Source organism: Helianthus annuus, chromosome 6 (genome assembly GCF_002127325.2).
Source record: "Helianthus annuus cultivar XRQ/B chromosome 6, HanXRQr2.0-SUNRISE, whole genome shotgun sequence".
NCBI classification, from domain to species: domain Eukaryota; kingdom Viridiplantae; phylum Streptophyta; class Magnoliopsida; order Asterales; family Asteraceae; genus Helianthus; species Helianthus annuus.
In genome coordinates, this window is record NC_035438.2 from 145,610,184 (window position 1) to 145,626,629 (window position 16,446).

Genomic DNA, 16,446 nt, shown 5'->3' on the forward strand with positions numbered 1-16,446 from the left:
CCAAAATTAGTTAATTAATGACTAAAATACCCTTGCATTTTTTAAGTTTATCAATGTAACACATTTGGGTACTAACACCTAATTTTATTTAAGTTTAAATCAATTTTACAAAATCTATTTATTTTTTTATTTTCATCTTTTTATTGTATCTCTTAATTAACATAAAGTCTATTTTTTTCATATTTTTATTAAATTTCTTATTTAACATAAAATCTACTTGTTACACCACTATTTTTTTTAAATAGATTTTTTAAATAAAATCTACTAGCTATATAGTTTTATGTAAATTAAATTTCTTACTAGTTTTAAATAATGTAAACCTTACTCGTTTTCAATTTTGGATATATATGATTGATAATAATAATAATAATAATAATAATAATAATAATAATAATAATAATAATAATAATAATAATAAATATCTTTTATATAAAAAAAATTAAGCCATTTTTAACTTGTTTTTTAGTTCATTTACATTTTACTATTTTAGAAAGATATTTAATATACATAAAATCTACTAGTTGCACCAATAAAATCTACTAGCTATATAGTTTTATGTAAATTAAATATCTATTTTACAAAAAAAAAAAAACGAGTTAAAAAAAGGCTTAATTTTTTTTAGTTTTTTCTAAAATACCTAGCTATATAGTTTTATGTAAATTTAATATCTTTCTAAAATAGTAAAATGTAAATGAAAAAAAAAAAACGAGTTAAAAAAAGGCTTAAAATTTTTTACATGAAAGATATTTATTATTATCAATCATTTCAATCCAAAATTGAAAACGAGTAAGGTTTACATTAGTTAAAATGAGTAAGAAATTTAATTTACATAAAACTATATAGCTAGTAGATTTTATTTAAAATATCTACTTAAAAAAAATACTGGTGTAACAAATAGATTTTATGTTAAATAAGAAATTTAATAAAAATATGAAATAAAAAAATAAATAGAGTTTATGTTAATTAAGAGATATAATAAAAAGATGAAAATAAAAAAAATAAATAGATTTTGTAAAATTGATTTAAACTTAAATAAAATTTGGTTTTGACATAACCATCAACCAATTTGATGTTTTTATTCATCCTCATTTGAACCATCCATCGTAGTATTGTTTTTTATCTCAGCCTCCCAAGCCAACCCTCTCGTTCAACATCCTTTTAAGTCAATTGGCCAGTGATTTAAAATGTACCATCAGTTTAATAGTCATTCCTTACAAAGAATTACTAAGACAGATTTATTTATTGTTATTAGTTTCATAATATTTAAAGTACTTCAGTTCAGTTGGCTTAAAAGTTAAAATTGATAACTTCTATAACAATTGGTGTAGCTTTTAATTGAGATAAATTATTTACAACTTTATGTATTAAATCCATTTATTCTAGGACCACAATAAACATTTATTAAAGTGAGAACAACAATAATAATTTTAAGCTCGGGGACGTAAAGGTTAAAAATCACAGGGACGCAAACATATAGGATATAAGGGTAATATACTCATTTCATTGATAAAAACTAACGGTGTTGAAAGCAGCCGCTCTATTTCTACCGGGTAGAGGTAAGAATGTCTACATCTTACCCTCCTTAGACTCTAACTTAACTTTGCTATTGGTGGGATTTACCAAGTATGATGATGATGATTGATAAAAACTAACGGGGCTTCAGGGATTCAATAGACTCAACAAGCAACATTTTCAAAATGGGGACGCAACTTGACACCAAACTCTTTCTTCAAAGACACAAATTACAGTTTATTAAAAAAAATTGAATACATATAATAACTTAGAAAGCTACTTTTAGAACATTTACATGAAAAAGAAAATATAAGGATCCACATGCTGCAAAATGAAATTTAACCAGGTCAGTCAACAAACAATAGAGGTGTAACAATAATAAATAAATAAATAAACTAAGTCAATAGGTTATAAGGAGGTGTGGAAAAACTTAGCTAAACACCTCCTAAAGTTGGTAATACACAACTTTTCAACTAAAAGTCAACATACCACCAGAGTGAAAAGTAAAAAAAGATCCCTAACTCGTTGTCATTTTCATTGGCCCGCTTGAGATTCAATCTTCCACAAAATCAATCATTGTTATCTGTTTAAAATTTACACTACTGTAGGTATCAATATTTATTCGGTAGTCGCATCTGCATGATGAATAAAGATAAGTCAACTTATTTAAGTTAGCCTATAAAATGTGACTTGCAACTAGAAATAACTAAAACAGAAAATTAAGATAAGGAACCTTTGATTCTGTAATTTATTACATTGGATGTCCTTTATTTAAAAAGGTTGTCACTGAACGCCCTTTGTTTGAAAAGTTGTAACACTTTCGGTCCTCGTCACTAACTAGTGTTAAATTTTTATGTTAGCTTTTTTATTGACAGTTTTGTCTTTACAAATAAAAGACAAAACGTGTAATTAAAAATTAGGAAATAACATAATTGTGGAATGACACATTGTCTTTTAGTTGTAAGGATAAAATTGTCATTAAAAACTAGCACATAAAGTTAACCACTAAGTGGAAAAGCCATAAAGCGTGACAACGTTTCAAATAAAGGACATCCAATGTAACTATTAATGTTAAAAGACACAACCTTCAAACTAACCAATAGTTAGGACACAAAGTTAAATATACTCTCAAGTATTTATGTATCAACTAAACCCGGCCCTTTACACTAAACAACCACCCATTTCGCCACCTCTAGTCTTCATGCTCAACAAAAAATGCAGCCAGGTTGATCGCATTATTGGGGCAACAACGTTTGTTCCTTGTTATACTTATCTTATGTTGTCGTGTGTAAATTTCTAGGTCAATGAAAAGTTTTTATAGCTTCAGGAATCATGTGATGTGTGTGCTAAAAGCAGCTCCTCATAAGTGTTTTCATTCATTCATTCTTTATATATGTTTCTTCAGATTTTAGAATAAATCAACTGACCTTATTAACTGATGTATCAATATGTTGGATTTCCAGTCTGTCAGAATAAAACAGCGCCTGCAAATATTGTAAAAGAACAAACCAAAAGAAGATTTCATGTGTTAGGAATTCAGAGACAGACACACACACACAACCAACCAACCAACCAACGAACCAACAGTAGTAGTACCTTGTTTATATTTTAGATATGTTGTAATTCGTTTTTTGGCTGTTTTTTCGTTTCCTTTGTTTGTTTCTCTCAGCTTCTTGCTGGCTCTTTATATACATATATATAAAGTGTGTTGCCGTTCAAAAAAAAAAAAGTAGTACCTTGTTTAGAAGCTGCACATTGGATGAATTGGTAATTGCAACAACACGCAAGCCAAGGCAGTTACTACAGAAAGTGCAGAGAATTTTATTATACACACAGCCATCTTCTTTACTCCATATTTCTTCTTCTTCTTCACAACTTATTCTTGAATCAACTGATGTAATGTCAGATACCATAACAGGCACACTTCTTGTGGGGCCCTTCTCCAACTCCCCTTTCCAAACTGAAGCCAAATGCACCATAGATAATGACATTATTGAACAAGGAACAATATAATTATTATCCTCCAAACCTAAAGGATGTCTACAAATTGAACACGATATTTTTACGTCTTTCTTCATAGCATCGGTAGATGATGTATCTGGTACTTCCAGAATGCAAGATTGAGGATCCAACGGTTCCATTTTCACTACTGAAGGCTTTCTTCTTTTATGAAACCGTGAATTGACACTCATATCTAGCAAAGGTGATCTGTTTTGAGATATTTGTTGTTTTTTAGGAGTCACGAATGCATGCATGATTCCCGAAGCAGAAGTAGAGCAAGGCGAAGAAAAGGAATGGGGTAACTTCTGATCTGGAAACTTTGTTTGGAATATGGTTGAATTAGACTGCTCATGCTCAGAGTCAGATTCAAGAGTAATGGGGTAATTTTCCTTAATCGGTGTTTCCTTCTTAATTAACAACTCATGGTCATTGTCTCTCGGGGTTTCATCAGGAGATAATATAATCGGCTCATCGGCATTATCTCTCAATGTTTCCTTCTTGATTAACGGCTCATGGTCATTATCTCTTGGGGGTTCTTTAAAATCATCAGGAGATAATATAATCGGCGTTGGTGATGAACACCTGCACCAATACGATGATCAGAACGTACGTAACCACAACTTCATTAATAGCAGCTAGAAGTTTCATATTAAAAAAGAAATCAAGGGAGAAGCAGTTAGCATGCAAACTGAACACCAAGAAATTATCATTTACATGTGGCAATTTCAACTAATTTACTTATGAATGGGTCGATTTAACCTGACCTTGTTACCCAACCCACCCTTCCGGTCCATCTTACCGCCTCTTGTACTATTAACACTAATGCTAAGATTAAGAGGAACTCACTTGGTAGCTTCAAAAGACAAATCAGTTGAAATAAAAGTGTGGGTATACCTATCTTGGGTCTCCAAATCATCTTCCAAGTCAACATAAGCTATACCAGTTTTGTTGTCACTCATCGTTTGTCCTTTCAGGTTGGGCTTAGTTAATTTACGGTTCTTCATGTCTGTGAACCAGTTTATTGGCTCTTCAACTTTAATAGGTTCCACATTGATCGGCTTCATAGAACTTCCGCTATTCTCAGCCTGTCCCATTGTTTCTGGTGCTGTGACACCCTCCGACGCAGATCTTTCTCTTTTCACGTTGGGCGTAGTTAAATTACCGTTCTTCATATCTTTGAACCAGTTTCTTGGCTCCTCAACATCGATAGGTGTAACATTGATCGGCTTCTTAGAACTTCCATTATTCTCAACCTGTTCCATTGTTTCACAACATGAACATTGTTAGTGATGTCGAAACTAGTAAAAGGAAAATGGAAAGAAGAATACCTTGACGTCTCTGAAAAACGACTTTAACCCCTCTAAAGACTGCTCAAAACTGTCATGCTGTCTAATAGAACTTCTTATCCACTTTGAAATGTAGGTTAAATTTTTTTCTTGACGAAAGCGCTCATCTGCTTGCAGAATTAACCATGATAAGGACACTCCAACGTCTTATAAGTATACATTGTAAAACTAATGTTTTTGTAACCATTACTTCATATATAAAACCAATAGCTTGCTATGGATGGGATTTTACTGGGTATGATTGTTGTAGTTTATACATTTATATATTTATAAAAAAATAGGAAGTAGAGAAAAAAAATGTTTGCAGGTTAATCCAACCAGACTAACGCCGTAACGCGCACCTCTTGTGACCTCTACTGCAGAACTTATACAACTCCGCTATAGTACTAACTATGTTCCACTTCAAGTGTCAAACAGAAGTCGCAAGAGACGTACTGTGACATTAGCTTACGGCATTGATAACAAAAACGAATCCCCGACTAACAGATAAGTTGACAATTAGTTGGATATTGGTATGTATATATTGAATCCTTACCTAGGAAGATTATGGCTCCATAGTCGAACCTGTGTCGGATACAACGCCCTACACAAAAAAATGTATACTGACATTCAGTTTCAAAAACAGCCATCATATAGTAATCCATGTTATTATCAAAAAGAATGATACCTGCTGCCTGATTAAGTGCTCGAAAGGCTTGCTGACAGTACCACTCATTGCCGCTAAGAAGGCCTTTAGAAGATTTAAATGTATCATTGTATTTCTTCTTTTCTGCTACTTGAATATCAAACCTGATGAAAAACTATAGCTATCAGCAGGATGTGAACTTCAAGTATAGCATAAACATATAAATCCTATAAAAAATACAAAATTACACAAAAATAGAAAGTGAAGCTTACACATTTGGAAAAGGAATCCCCACAATTATCTAAGGTTTCCAAAGTGGTAGTCAAGGAACAATACTACAACCATGGTCTGAGAAATTACTAGAGGTTTTAGTATAAACAAGTGCAAAATTCTCGAGAAACAACAAAGGATACAACTGTTCGAGCATAATCGTCCGAGAAGTCAATTCCTTCTGAGACCTGTACAAACAGATAGTAAGATAGTAACTTCAGCCACCATCTTGTGACTTTCTGACTCACTTATTTACATAAAAGAGTGTAAATAACTTATCAGGATACCTTTCCTCGACAAACAGCAAGCAATGTAGCTCCGTTTGAGTTCCCTTCACTCTTTATTGCATTACAACAACCCCTTCTCCTCCCAGTCATGGGTTTATTGCCTTGACGAATGGTATCAAAATAACCTTTCAGAACATTCTCAAATTCATCCTTCCCTCCTCTTGGCTCTAATAATATAATATAATATAAAGTAACTCGTTGTTAAAGAAAATATAGAATAGCGAAGAAAAAAGAACATCAAATTTATTGGAAAACTTAAGCTCTAATTTTAAAACTAAATAGAAATAGCAGACTTTAGCAACGAAAGAGTGTTGCTTTTGACTTTGGTGTGCATTTCATGTATTAACTTTGAAACATTTATAACACAGGACGGAACCTCACCAACAAAAACGGGTTTCTGTGCATTTAGGTGAGACCATTGTCCTGTGTGAGACCAGCGACTGAGTAATTTGTCAATAAGCTTATAGCTTGGGAAGAATACTAAGCATCCACCAGGAACTACTTTGCATATTTCTTCCAGCGATGTGCCAAGTGCATCCTGTACATGAAACAACATTGGCAACATATTTAACGTTAAGACAAGCGTTCACGTCTTTGTTTTAAAAAACTTACCTGGAAAGCGTGAGCTTCTGATGTTTTGTAGCTTGCATTCAACGGGTAATTATTTGGGCCTTGGTGGATCACACCAGCCCATAGCTTTCATATAAAAAGATTAAAAAAAAGTAACATAAGCAAGATATTAGGATCAAAATGCAAAATAAGTTTTAAGAAAGGATATGAACTTTGTTGGTACCTGTGAGTCCACGTTAATTACATGTGGAGCCACAAGAGAGGTTCCGAACTGAATCCCAAGTTCCGACTGGAAGGAGCTCATCGGTGACAGAGTCCTGTCATCATGGTTGTAAAAATCCCGACTAGGCACCGATTAATCCCCGATTAATCATCGATTAATCTCGATTAATTTTCGATTAATTACAATTAATCCCGATTATATCCGATTAATCCCCGGTTAATCCCGATTAATCGCTAGTCCCCACCTTACCGACCGACTAGCGACTAACGATTTCTACAACCATGCCTGTCATCAGATTATTAACTGATTTATAAAGATGACACTATTAAACATGCTAATTGCCTAGCCTCACAGGCTCACAAGGATCCATAATGTTTGTGATAAACAAGCACAAACCCAACACACTGCAATGTGCACTTAGAGAACCCGGGGCGGTCCCGTGATGGAGCCCGAGCACGCGTTATATGATAACGCTACACCGCCGCCACCACTTGAAAACGCGTGGTACAATAAACGCGTTACCACCAACACGCGTTGAAGTTTCAAAAATCCGACCGTTGGTTGTGCACATGACCGTTTAAAAACGGTAACTTTAATAAAAAAAAAAAAAATCCATTTTATCTATATATATATCCCCATTTTAACCATTTTTTCATACACCAAACTATATCTTTTAAACCATTTTACACCCATTTCACCCAATTTTTTATATCTTTCTCAAATGGAATTCCCTACCGATTCGACGTTTCCGATGTCTAGCGATTCCGAGTCGTCTTCCGACAACGACACGCTTAACTATTTTGTGTCGGTGTATAACGAGCTTGATGCCGAGTCGTCCCGCACAAAGAAGAAGATGGTCGGCCGTGATCGTATATGTGCCAACGAAGTTTTGATGAACGATTATTTTGTGGAAAACCCGCTATACAATTCCGAAACGTTTAGAGATCGTTTTCGTTTACCCAAAGAATTATTTTTAAAGATTGTTGGAGACATCGAGGCAAGCGAGGGATGGTTTCAAGAAGGTTTCGATGCGAGGGGCAAACCAAGTTTCACGCCGATTCAAAAATGCACGTCCGCCATTCGCCAACTAGCGACAGGTAACCCACCCGATCAATATGATGAATACCTAGCTATGTCTGAAAGAACTTCACGTGAGTGTTTGCAATTTTTTTGCAATGCGGTCATTAAGTTGTATTCTAACGAGTTTTTACGAAAGCCGACGAGCCACGACATCTCTCGTATTTATGCCGCACACGAGGCTAGATGGCATTTTCCCGGGATGCTCGGTAGCATCGATTGTACACATATCGAGTGGAAAAATTGTCCAAGAGAGTTGCGAGGGGCGTATGTAAGGGGAGACATCAAAAGACCAACCATCATACTAGAAGCGGTGGCGTCGAATGATTTATGGATTTGGCATTCGTACTTCGGTGTTCCAGGTTCAAACAACGACATAAACGTGTTGCACACGTCGCCGTTGTTCCAAAGCGTAACGGATGGTACCGCACCTTCGTCTCCTTTCTATGTTAACGGTCGACATTACATATGAGGCTTTTATCTTGTGTATGGTATCTACCCGTCTTGGTCCGTTTTTGTGAAAGCTCCCTCATTTCCCGTCGAGGCTAAAGAAAAGGCGTTCAAAAAATTGCAAGAATCGGCAAGAAAAGATGTTGAGAGGGCGTTTGGTGTTTTAAAGGGTAGATGGGGTATCCTACACCGACCGGTTCGTTCGATGACCAAGAAAGCAATACATAGCATAGTGTATGCGTGTATCATATTGCACAATATGTTGATCAAACACGACGGACGTGCAATATCCCCGGATTGGGTACCGGATCCTCCTACACAAGTTCAAGTTCCACAAGATATCCATTTACAATTGCGTAACGAAGAAACTCACTTTCGGTTGAGATACGATTTAATCGAACTAGTAGGTTCTCTAGGTTTGGAGTTTCCGGATTCGGACGAGGAGTAGGTTTTTTTTTTTTTTTTTAAATTGTATGTTCCTAGTATGTTAAATTGAACTAGTATGTTTTAAAATTAATGAAATTTTTAATTTAGTGTTTTATTTTTATTTTCTAATTTTAAAATGAAAATTAAAAAAATTGGGAGGGAGTGATGGAATTCCATCACTAGTGATTCCACCCCTAGTCCATTTCTATCACTAGTGATGGAAATTGGATTGATGACATGGCATTAGTTGATTGGATAGTGGGAGTGATGGAATCCATCACTAGTGATTCCACCCCTAGTCCCCTTATAACATGTATAAACTGTAAAGGCTGAAGATTTAAGCAGGGAGACTGTATTGAAGATTTTACGGTCTGACTAACAAAAAAACATAACAGGATACTAAAACACGACAATAATATGTCTTACCAAAAAATTCAATGTAATATGCATGCACCTACCCGGATGTTAAAATCACTGAAAGAGCACCATCAGACATGTTCTTGAACACGAGGGCTGGGTTCAAGCACCACAAGCTGAAAGTACAGGGCCAGTCATCAGCATCAAGTCCTGCGTAAACGCTATTACTAAGACAAAAGGTATGAAACATAAATTTAGGTGTGACTGTATGCTTTCCTCATTTAAGCATATGTCAGTTTGATAGATTATAAAATAATGGGACAATAAGACATCTAACTATCAAATATTGTTTTATTAAAATCATAACTTTGAGGAAATGTCAAAAAATACTTAAAATTAATATTTGTGCGCCATCCCAAACCTTATTATAATATGTCTAGCAACAACTTACCAGCATCACCGTTGATATTATGACATTGTAATACAAGCTGATAGTCGCATATGTGTTTCCCGTCTTTAGAGAAAAAGCAGGTAAGTGAAGAGAAGAGGTCTGTGTGATGAAAGCAAACAAAGATGCAATGAGATCACAAGTTTATTTTGACCCCAAAAAAGACTAAAAGCAAACAAACATGAAAGTTAATTACCTTCTAATACCTTGCAGGGCGTGCCACTTAAATGAGGAACTTCTGGGTCTGCATCTGTAGCTATTTTAATTGCCTGGATAGAGTTTTAGAAAAGAGTAATTATCATAATGCCAGGAGAGAGGACACTCATTCTGGGTCCTAGAAGCAGATGAACAAATAGAATTTGATACGACTCGCTATTTCAGCTTCAAATTGATTTGATTCCTGAACTTTAGAACAATGTTGGAGTACGTTAAACTTTATTTTAACGTTACTTTTATATAAGAGAATATCAAGGTAGATCTTTTGCAAATGGAGGAATGGTAGGTAGAGAGTGTGACTCAACAGGATTACCATTGTGGCACAATCTTGTAAGCTTGGGAAGCACTGCATTGATATGTTTGCTTCTTGAAGTTCTTTTACAGCTTTATCAGCACCCCAACTGATCATAGTTGTCACAAAATATCACTTGCATACACAAAATGTATAATTGATGCCATGCAAATAACAAGAAAACTTCAACAATATATCAAATAACTGACCATGAGGCTTTATGTTGAAAACTAAGCTTCCCCATGGTTTTTTTCCTCAGACTGATCCAACTAATAATATTCTGCCAAGATAAGTAGCTAAAAATTATTATCTACGCTGAGAAAATCTGTACCGTTATACAATAGTTCCTAAATAGAGAGTTCATAGTAGTACCTCAATCATTTCATATAAGGGCTTATAAATCAGCGGATTACTTTTACCAAGATTTTCCAGTTCATTCTGTAATTCTTTCATATATACAAGAGGATAACAATATTAATAAAACATAGAAGAGATTGCAAAAAATGAAGCTAGACAACACTTACGGATCAGAGCACATTCTTCCACATCTATACTACCAGCCTCCCGAGCTACGTCCTCTATATTACTGAAAAGAGGTCAAAACAACTTATTATCTAAAATATGCCAGCCCGGCCCGCGCGCGGTTAGGAAGATTGGCCGCAATCTGAGCGGTACCACCCACCCTACCCTACCACCTATAGGCGGCCATCCGTCCTACAGCCGCCCGAAAAGGAACTGCAGTGATCTTGAATAGGGATCCTACAGCGATAGATAGAATCCCCATAAAAATACCACTAGATCGAGCACCGGTGAATATAAATCCCAAAGTTCCACGCTTTGGGTATTACCAGCATTACATGATTATTAGGCTTTCTAAATGAGCATAAAAATCACAAATATTGAATTTTTTTTCCAAATACTAATAGGATTAATGCAGTTGGATATTTGGGAGATTATATTACTCACTGAGCTTCATCAAGAATGATAATATTTCCTTTAAGATTTATTTCCATCGCTTGTCGGATTTGTGGATTGATAATATAGCTGTATGGACAAAAAACTATATCTGCCACTTCTGCCATGGCTTGTGCTGCAAAATATGGGCAACCTGAAAATTTAGGACAAAACGGTTATTTACTAAGTGTCGACCGCGACTATTGACTTCAGGCCCAAGAAGGTTAGGATAAAAGAGCAAACCTTGTACCATTTCTCCAACTTTAACAAGATCTTCAATATCATGGACTTCATAGCAGCCTCCTTTCCTGAGAGATGGGTGCGCTCTGACCATGGTTGTGTTCCTGTTAAAGCTCATGGATGATTATTAATTCTCATAATTAAGATCAAGAATCTTATTGAAAGGATAACAAGATCAGAGTATGTGAACATGAAAAAACTCACACATATTCTCTGCAACCAACTTTCTTTCGTTTTATCTGCTTGAGAAGTATCTTACTACAATAATAAACAACACACATTAAAAGTAGAAACAATAATAACTGCTTTTTTTACATATAAATAAGTACCATTTCTCATCAATATTATCTTGACCACGAACTTTCGCGTTTATACAGTAGCGTTTTCTAGATCCCTGAAAGATGATAAAAAAAGATGAAAAGGTGCAAGATTTTTTATCTGTTAGAAAGATATGACACACGAGTGCATTTGTACTCTGTTAAATACAAAGTATGCTGCAAGATAAAATTTATCAACATGAGAATGCAAAAACATATATGTACAAGAAACTTCCTTAAAATTAATAGATCATAAACCATAAGTACATTGTAGAACAAAAGGTAAGATCCAGATAACGAACCAAAACTGCCATAGGCACATGATAGCTTGTTTTCCGAAATTCGCGGATCACTTGACTAATCTGTAAATGTGTCCTCCTGAATAGCCAATACACAACTATTTTCCATTAAAAAAACAAATATGAACTAAAACTAAAAAAGTCCACTCCCATTACTTACATTTGATCATTCTCTAAATAGTTAACTTCCTTAAAATTAATAATATAACCTGATTTTCTAGGATAAATACACCAAACCCGCACCCACTAAGAATCTCAAATGCTTGATTGAACGAAACTTACGAGGCATAGTATATGACAACCTTCTGCATCACATTGTTCTTCTCATAAAGATCAGGCGTCGGATTAGCTATGATTTATAAAGAAAAAAACAACATAAATTAATAGTGATAGAGCAATTGTGCAATATCTTTTAAGAAAAAAAAAAACAAATCATAAATAGAGTGGTGAGTTATTTTAACAGGAAATGTATTAATAAAATGAAATGATATTATTCATACCTGACGGTTGCTCCATATCAGGAACAAAACCCCCATCCTGACCACCGAGAGGATCTATGTTGCCGTACAGAGACTTTGAGCGGTGATTCTTCTGCCACGCAAGAACTGAGCAAAGCAGAGACAATGACTTGCCGGTACCAGTAGGCGATTCAAGTAGGGCATGAAAATGACCGTCTCGTTGCGCTCGATCGAGTGTTGCGATGACTCTGCTCATGTAAGCCAGCTGAGAGCCGTATGGCGGGTACGGAAACTCGATCGGTATGCCTCCGATGTGATTCACATTCGGTTTAGGGTTTGGATCTGATTCCATAATTTCTCGATGGCCGATTGGGTTGCACTTCTAGGGTTTCTAAGTTTTTATGCATGTTTAATTTCATCTTTTGGCGCCAACTTCAATTTTAATTTATTTTATTTTTTTGTTAGAATTGACGATTGCACCATATTGTTTGTTTACTCAAATTTCGGAAACGATACGTATCTTTCAGAAGACTACACATTTATTACCATCTAATTATATATATATATGGAACCCATTAAGTGTAACCAACTCTCAAATCAATATCCACCATTGGATTTGGCTGAGATTAAATCTCAGCCACTTAAACTCATAAAAATAACCTCTCAGTTCAAAGCAGTTTCCTGGGCCTCCACATTTTCTTGCCCATGTTCTCCCCAAATCATCATTAATTGTAACTGCAATTTGGAAGAATCCTGGCTGTTTAAAGTCCCTAACTTTTGATCTGAGCCATTGAAAGTCCTTAAAATGGCAGTTTTACAATCTCTCTCCTTAAATCATGTGGTTTCAGGCGGTTTCCGTTCACCCCACCCACGTTTCCCGCTTTCTCCTCCCCAACCGCCCCAGGTCACCCACTATAAATCCTCCCCTACCCAGCATCATCAAGGCCTCGCTCTTTCCTATTTTGCATCGGTTATCAAGGGTTTCTCTATTTCTCTAGATCTCCTTCCACAAGTCGCTGGCTCGCTGCGGCTCTCTATGCCATACATACACAAATCAACCTTCTCTGATCTCTCTATGCCATACAATCAAAGATGATGATTATGAAGACAAAGAGGAAGGAGTCGAGGAGTTAATTCCGTCGGAGACAACGTCGCCTAGGGTTTCAAGTTCGATCGTACGGACGATAATGGATAAAAAAGTGAGTTGAATAGAGGTGAGATCAATGTTTGCCCTCTGAAGCTTTGTCTGCTGGTGGAGATCTTTGATTTTGGTATGAATATTCAAGCTACTACATTGTTATAATCTTACTGTTTCTTTATTATGCTAGAAATCGATTTGTGCATTCAGTCACTTTTTAGTTCTTGCAAAGGAAGAAAGGAATAGGCTTTAAAGTTAACTGAATTATTGAAATGTATATTGTATGCCACAATCTTTGATTTGCTAATGAAGATAGGTCAAACAGATAATTATGGATCAAAGTGTGCATAAAGTTATGATTTCACAAAAGGTTTGGTTAGATCCCCAATACGAGCAACAATGCTTCAAATAAGTTTAAAATTGTATGTGGTGAGCGGAATCCTGTATAGTTTTCTAGAGGTTATATATCTAATTTATTATTTATTATTTTTTGTTTTGCATCTAAATAAAATACTTGAGAAATGAAGCTTCATGGCGACAGGTTCAAAACTGCCTATTATTAGTCTTTGGTCATAATGTTACTATTCGGTTGAACTCCTCTTTCCATCATATATATATATATATATATGACTTTCTCACTAGTCATTATATACTATTCGACCCGTTTAAGAGTAAATGAGTTGGTTGGGTTGAATTGGCTTCTAATGGGTCAAATGGGTAAATAAAATGATATTTATGAGTAAATGAGTTGGTTGGGTTGAATTGGCTTCTAATGGGTCAAATGGGGAATTTAATAATGGCAGTAACATTTATGATAAGGGGGTGTTTGGGATTTGACACTGTCAAAACTGAGTATCGCAATAATCTGATAATCAGTTTGCAAGTGCAATTCCAATCACCCGCTTAGAACAAAATAATTCACATTATGACCCGCCCTTTACAATTGCAGGAGTTCCTTCCTATAAAAGAGATGCTTGAAGATTCTAAAGATGAACGTGAAATATCTTCGGACTGAAGATTATATGAGGCCAATAGTTCAAGAAACCATACCGAGGCGGGATTGTGAATGCTATAATTGCGATAATACTTTGGAAGGAGTTGTTGCTAATAGAGAGGAGTTGAGAACAAACAAGATTAATGTCAAGTCTCAGATAAAGGATTCAGAGGAGATGCAAGAGTTAGTGAATTCGTATGTGGATCAACTGGAGAAAGGTAAGCAGGCTAGAAAGGTAGCAAAGAGACGAGAAAAAACAAAACGTGCAAGTACTCCTCGGTACATAATACAAAGAACAAGGTAATGAAGAAATGGATGAGGAGGGTCGATCGCAGAACCATGAAGAAAATAATTTCGATTAGATGTGGCCTGCCGGATGGGTTTACAGATTATGAAAAAGATCATTATGATACGGATGCAGTTACGTTATTTCACATTTGAATGTCTTGAAATTGATCTTTACACATTTTGCAGTTGAAACTAGACTTCTTAGCTTTTTTCTTCATGGTGACTGGTATTGAAAATAAAAAGCTTACGTGTTGTTTCACCGTATATTTTCCATCCCAACTATTTGTAAACTTGGCCACATGAAGAATATACTAGTCTTTGGTGTTTCAAGAGAAGTAGGACTTACTGCTTTTCAAATAGGAAAAAATTCAAGTGAAGTGTATTTCAGAAATTTTTCTAAATTCTTATAGCTTGAATTTTGAAATTTGGTACGATTAACTCTTATCAAAATGAGTTTAATCATAAAAGACTTGGTTAGTAATATTATTTGTTATGTGTCTATTATCTAAAGTTTAAAACAATACGGTCATTCTTGTAAATACGTTATAATTATGGATCATTTAGGTCAAAAGGTTGTGAGCGGTCATTCAAACGACTTTCAATGAAAACTTGAAGAACCAGCAGTGCTATAAATATTCACCGTAATTTTTCAAAAAGTTTAAATCAAAAGAAATTAAAGCAGTTTAATATAGTGGCTATTGTCTCTTGATAGTGACCTCCACATGTACATATGGTTTGAGCATGTATACCACAGCATGTACAATTCGTTTGTTTAATTTTGGTGGCATATTTTTATTTTTATTTTACTTTTTAAAGTTTACTGCAATTTTTAATTATTTGTCTTAATTTTATCTTAATTTGAAAAAAAAAGAGTGAGTGATGAGTGACGACCATTGCAAGTCTATTACAGTGAAATGTGATGAAATGTAACAGAGTGATTTGACAATTGGTGATTGGGTGTGGTGTATGATGGATTGTGATGAGTGATGACCACCCCTTCCACCCTAAGTGCCCCCAATAGATGATGCCAAAAATACACCTAACTTGATAAATTCTTCATGAACATGAGTAGAGTTACGTTTTCAGCACTATGACCATTATGGTATCTTTTAATTTACAGAAAGATAACATGGCAAAAGCAGGAGCATCTCATTTTGTTGCTTTCAAATGTTTAAATTCGGTTGCGTTTTATTTCAAACGGGTCAATTCGGTTGCGTTTTATTTCAAAAGGGTGTTATAAAAAAATTAGTTAAAAGGGGAATGGGTTGAGAGTCATAACACATACTTCTGCCATTAAGACATTAAAATACCCGTCCACCGGACGGGCATTAAACTAGTATATACTTACTAAACTTAAACTAGTGGGGAACCCACGCATTGCAGCGGAGTTAACAAGACGGGGCAGGAACACAATTCAAACCATAATACGGTTAAAAAGTTTATTATGGACCAGTTAAGAGATAAAAGACAATGCCGTTCAAAAAAAAAAAGAGATAAAAGACAACCACAATAAACCCAATCATAAATGGAATGTAATTTCGACCTCTATGTGTAATTGTGTGCCATACAAAAGGGCAAGTACTACTACATGAACATTGGGTGATTGGATAAGCATTTGTGTAGTCAGTATTGATTGATTACTATATTTTCAAAACGAA

At 35.0% G+C, this 16,446-nt stretch overlaps 1 protein-coding gene and 1 long non-coding RNA gene across 2 annotated transcripts; one reads left to right on the forward strand and one right to left on the reverse strand.

The window, feature by feature from the left end:
- Positions 1–1,833: 1,833 nt before the first annotated feature.
- LOC110945115 (Fanconi anemia group J protein homolog) lies at positions 1,834–12,798 on the reverse strand. Its single transcript, XM_022186753.2, has 27 exons — positions 12,411–12,798; positions 12,193–12,259; positions 11,914–11,989; positions 11,624–11,688; positions 11,499–11,552; positions 11,298–11,398; positions 11,067–11,208; positions 10,625–10,686; positions 10,473–10,546; positions 10,310–10,380; positions 10,122–10,209; positions 9,789–9,861; positions 9,596–9,694; positions 9,246–9,354; positions 6,835–6,928; positions 6,654–6,737; positions 6,423–6,579; positions 6,042–6,208; positions 5,898–5,942; positions 5,757–5,785; positions 5,527–5,648; positions 5,395–5,442; positions 4,842–4,966; positions 4,408–4,766; positions 3,249–4,095; positions 2,940–2,996; positions 1,834–2,147 (listed from the first exon to the last, which is right to left on the reverse strand). The coding sequence occupies exons 1-27, from the start codon at positions 12,718–12,720 to the stop codon at positions 2,124–2,126; spliced, it is 3,549 nt and encodes a 1,182-aa protein (XP_022042445.1). The 5' UTR covers positions 12,721–12,798; the 3' UTR covers positions 1,834–2,123.
- Positions 12,799–13,081: 283 nt separating this feature from the next.
- On the forward strand, positions 13,082–15,005 carry LOC118479820. Its single transcript, XR_004860942.1, has 2 exons — positions 13,082–13,639; positions 14,456–15,005. It is a non-coding gene; the product is annotated as an uncharacterized LOC118479820 (long non-coding RNA).
- Positions 15,006–16,446: the final 1,441 nt, after the last annotated feature.

Excerpts from the sequence above, each read along its gene's own strand:
- LOC110945115 (XM_022186753.2), bottom strand. The coding sequence starts at position 12,720 with ATGGAATCAGATCCAAACCCTAAACCGAATGTGAATCACATCGGAGGC. Across the intron at positions 11,689-11,913 it reads ATGTGCCTATGGCAGTTTTG|GGATCTAGAAAACGCTACTG; the intron begins GTTCGTTATCTG and ends ATCATCTTTCAG. Across the intron at positions 5,943-6,041 it reads TTGCTGTTTGTCGAGGAAAG|GTCTCAGAAGGAATTGACTT; the intron begins GTATCCTGATAA and ends CTGTTTGTACAG.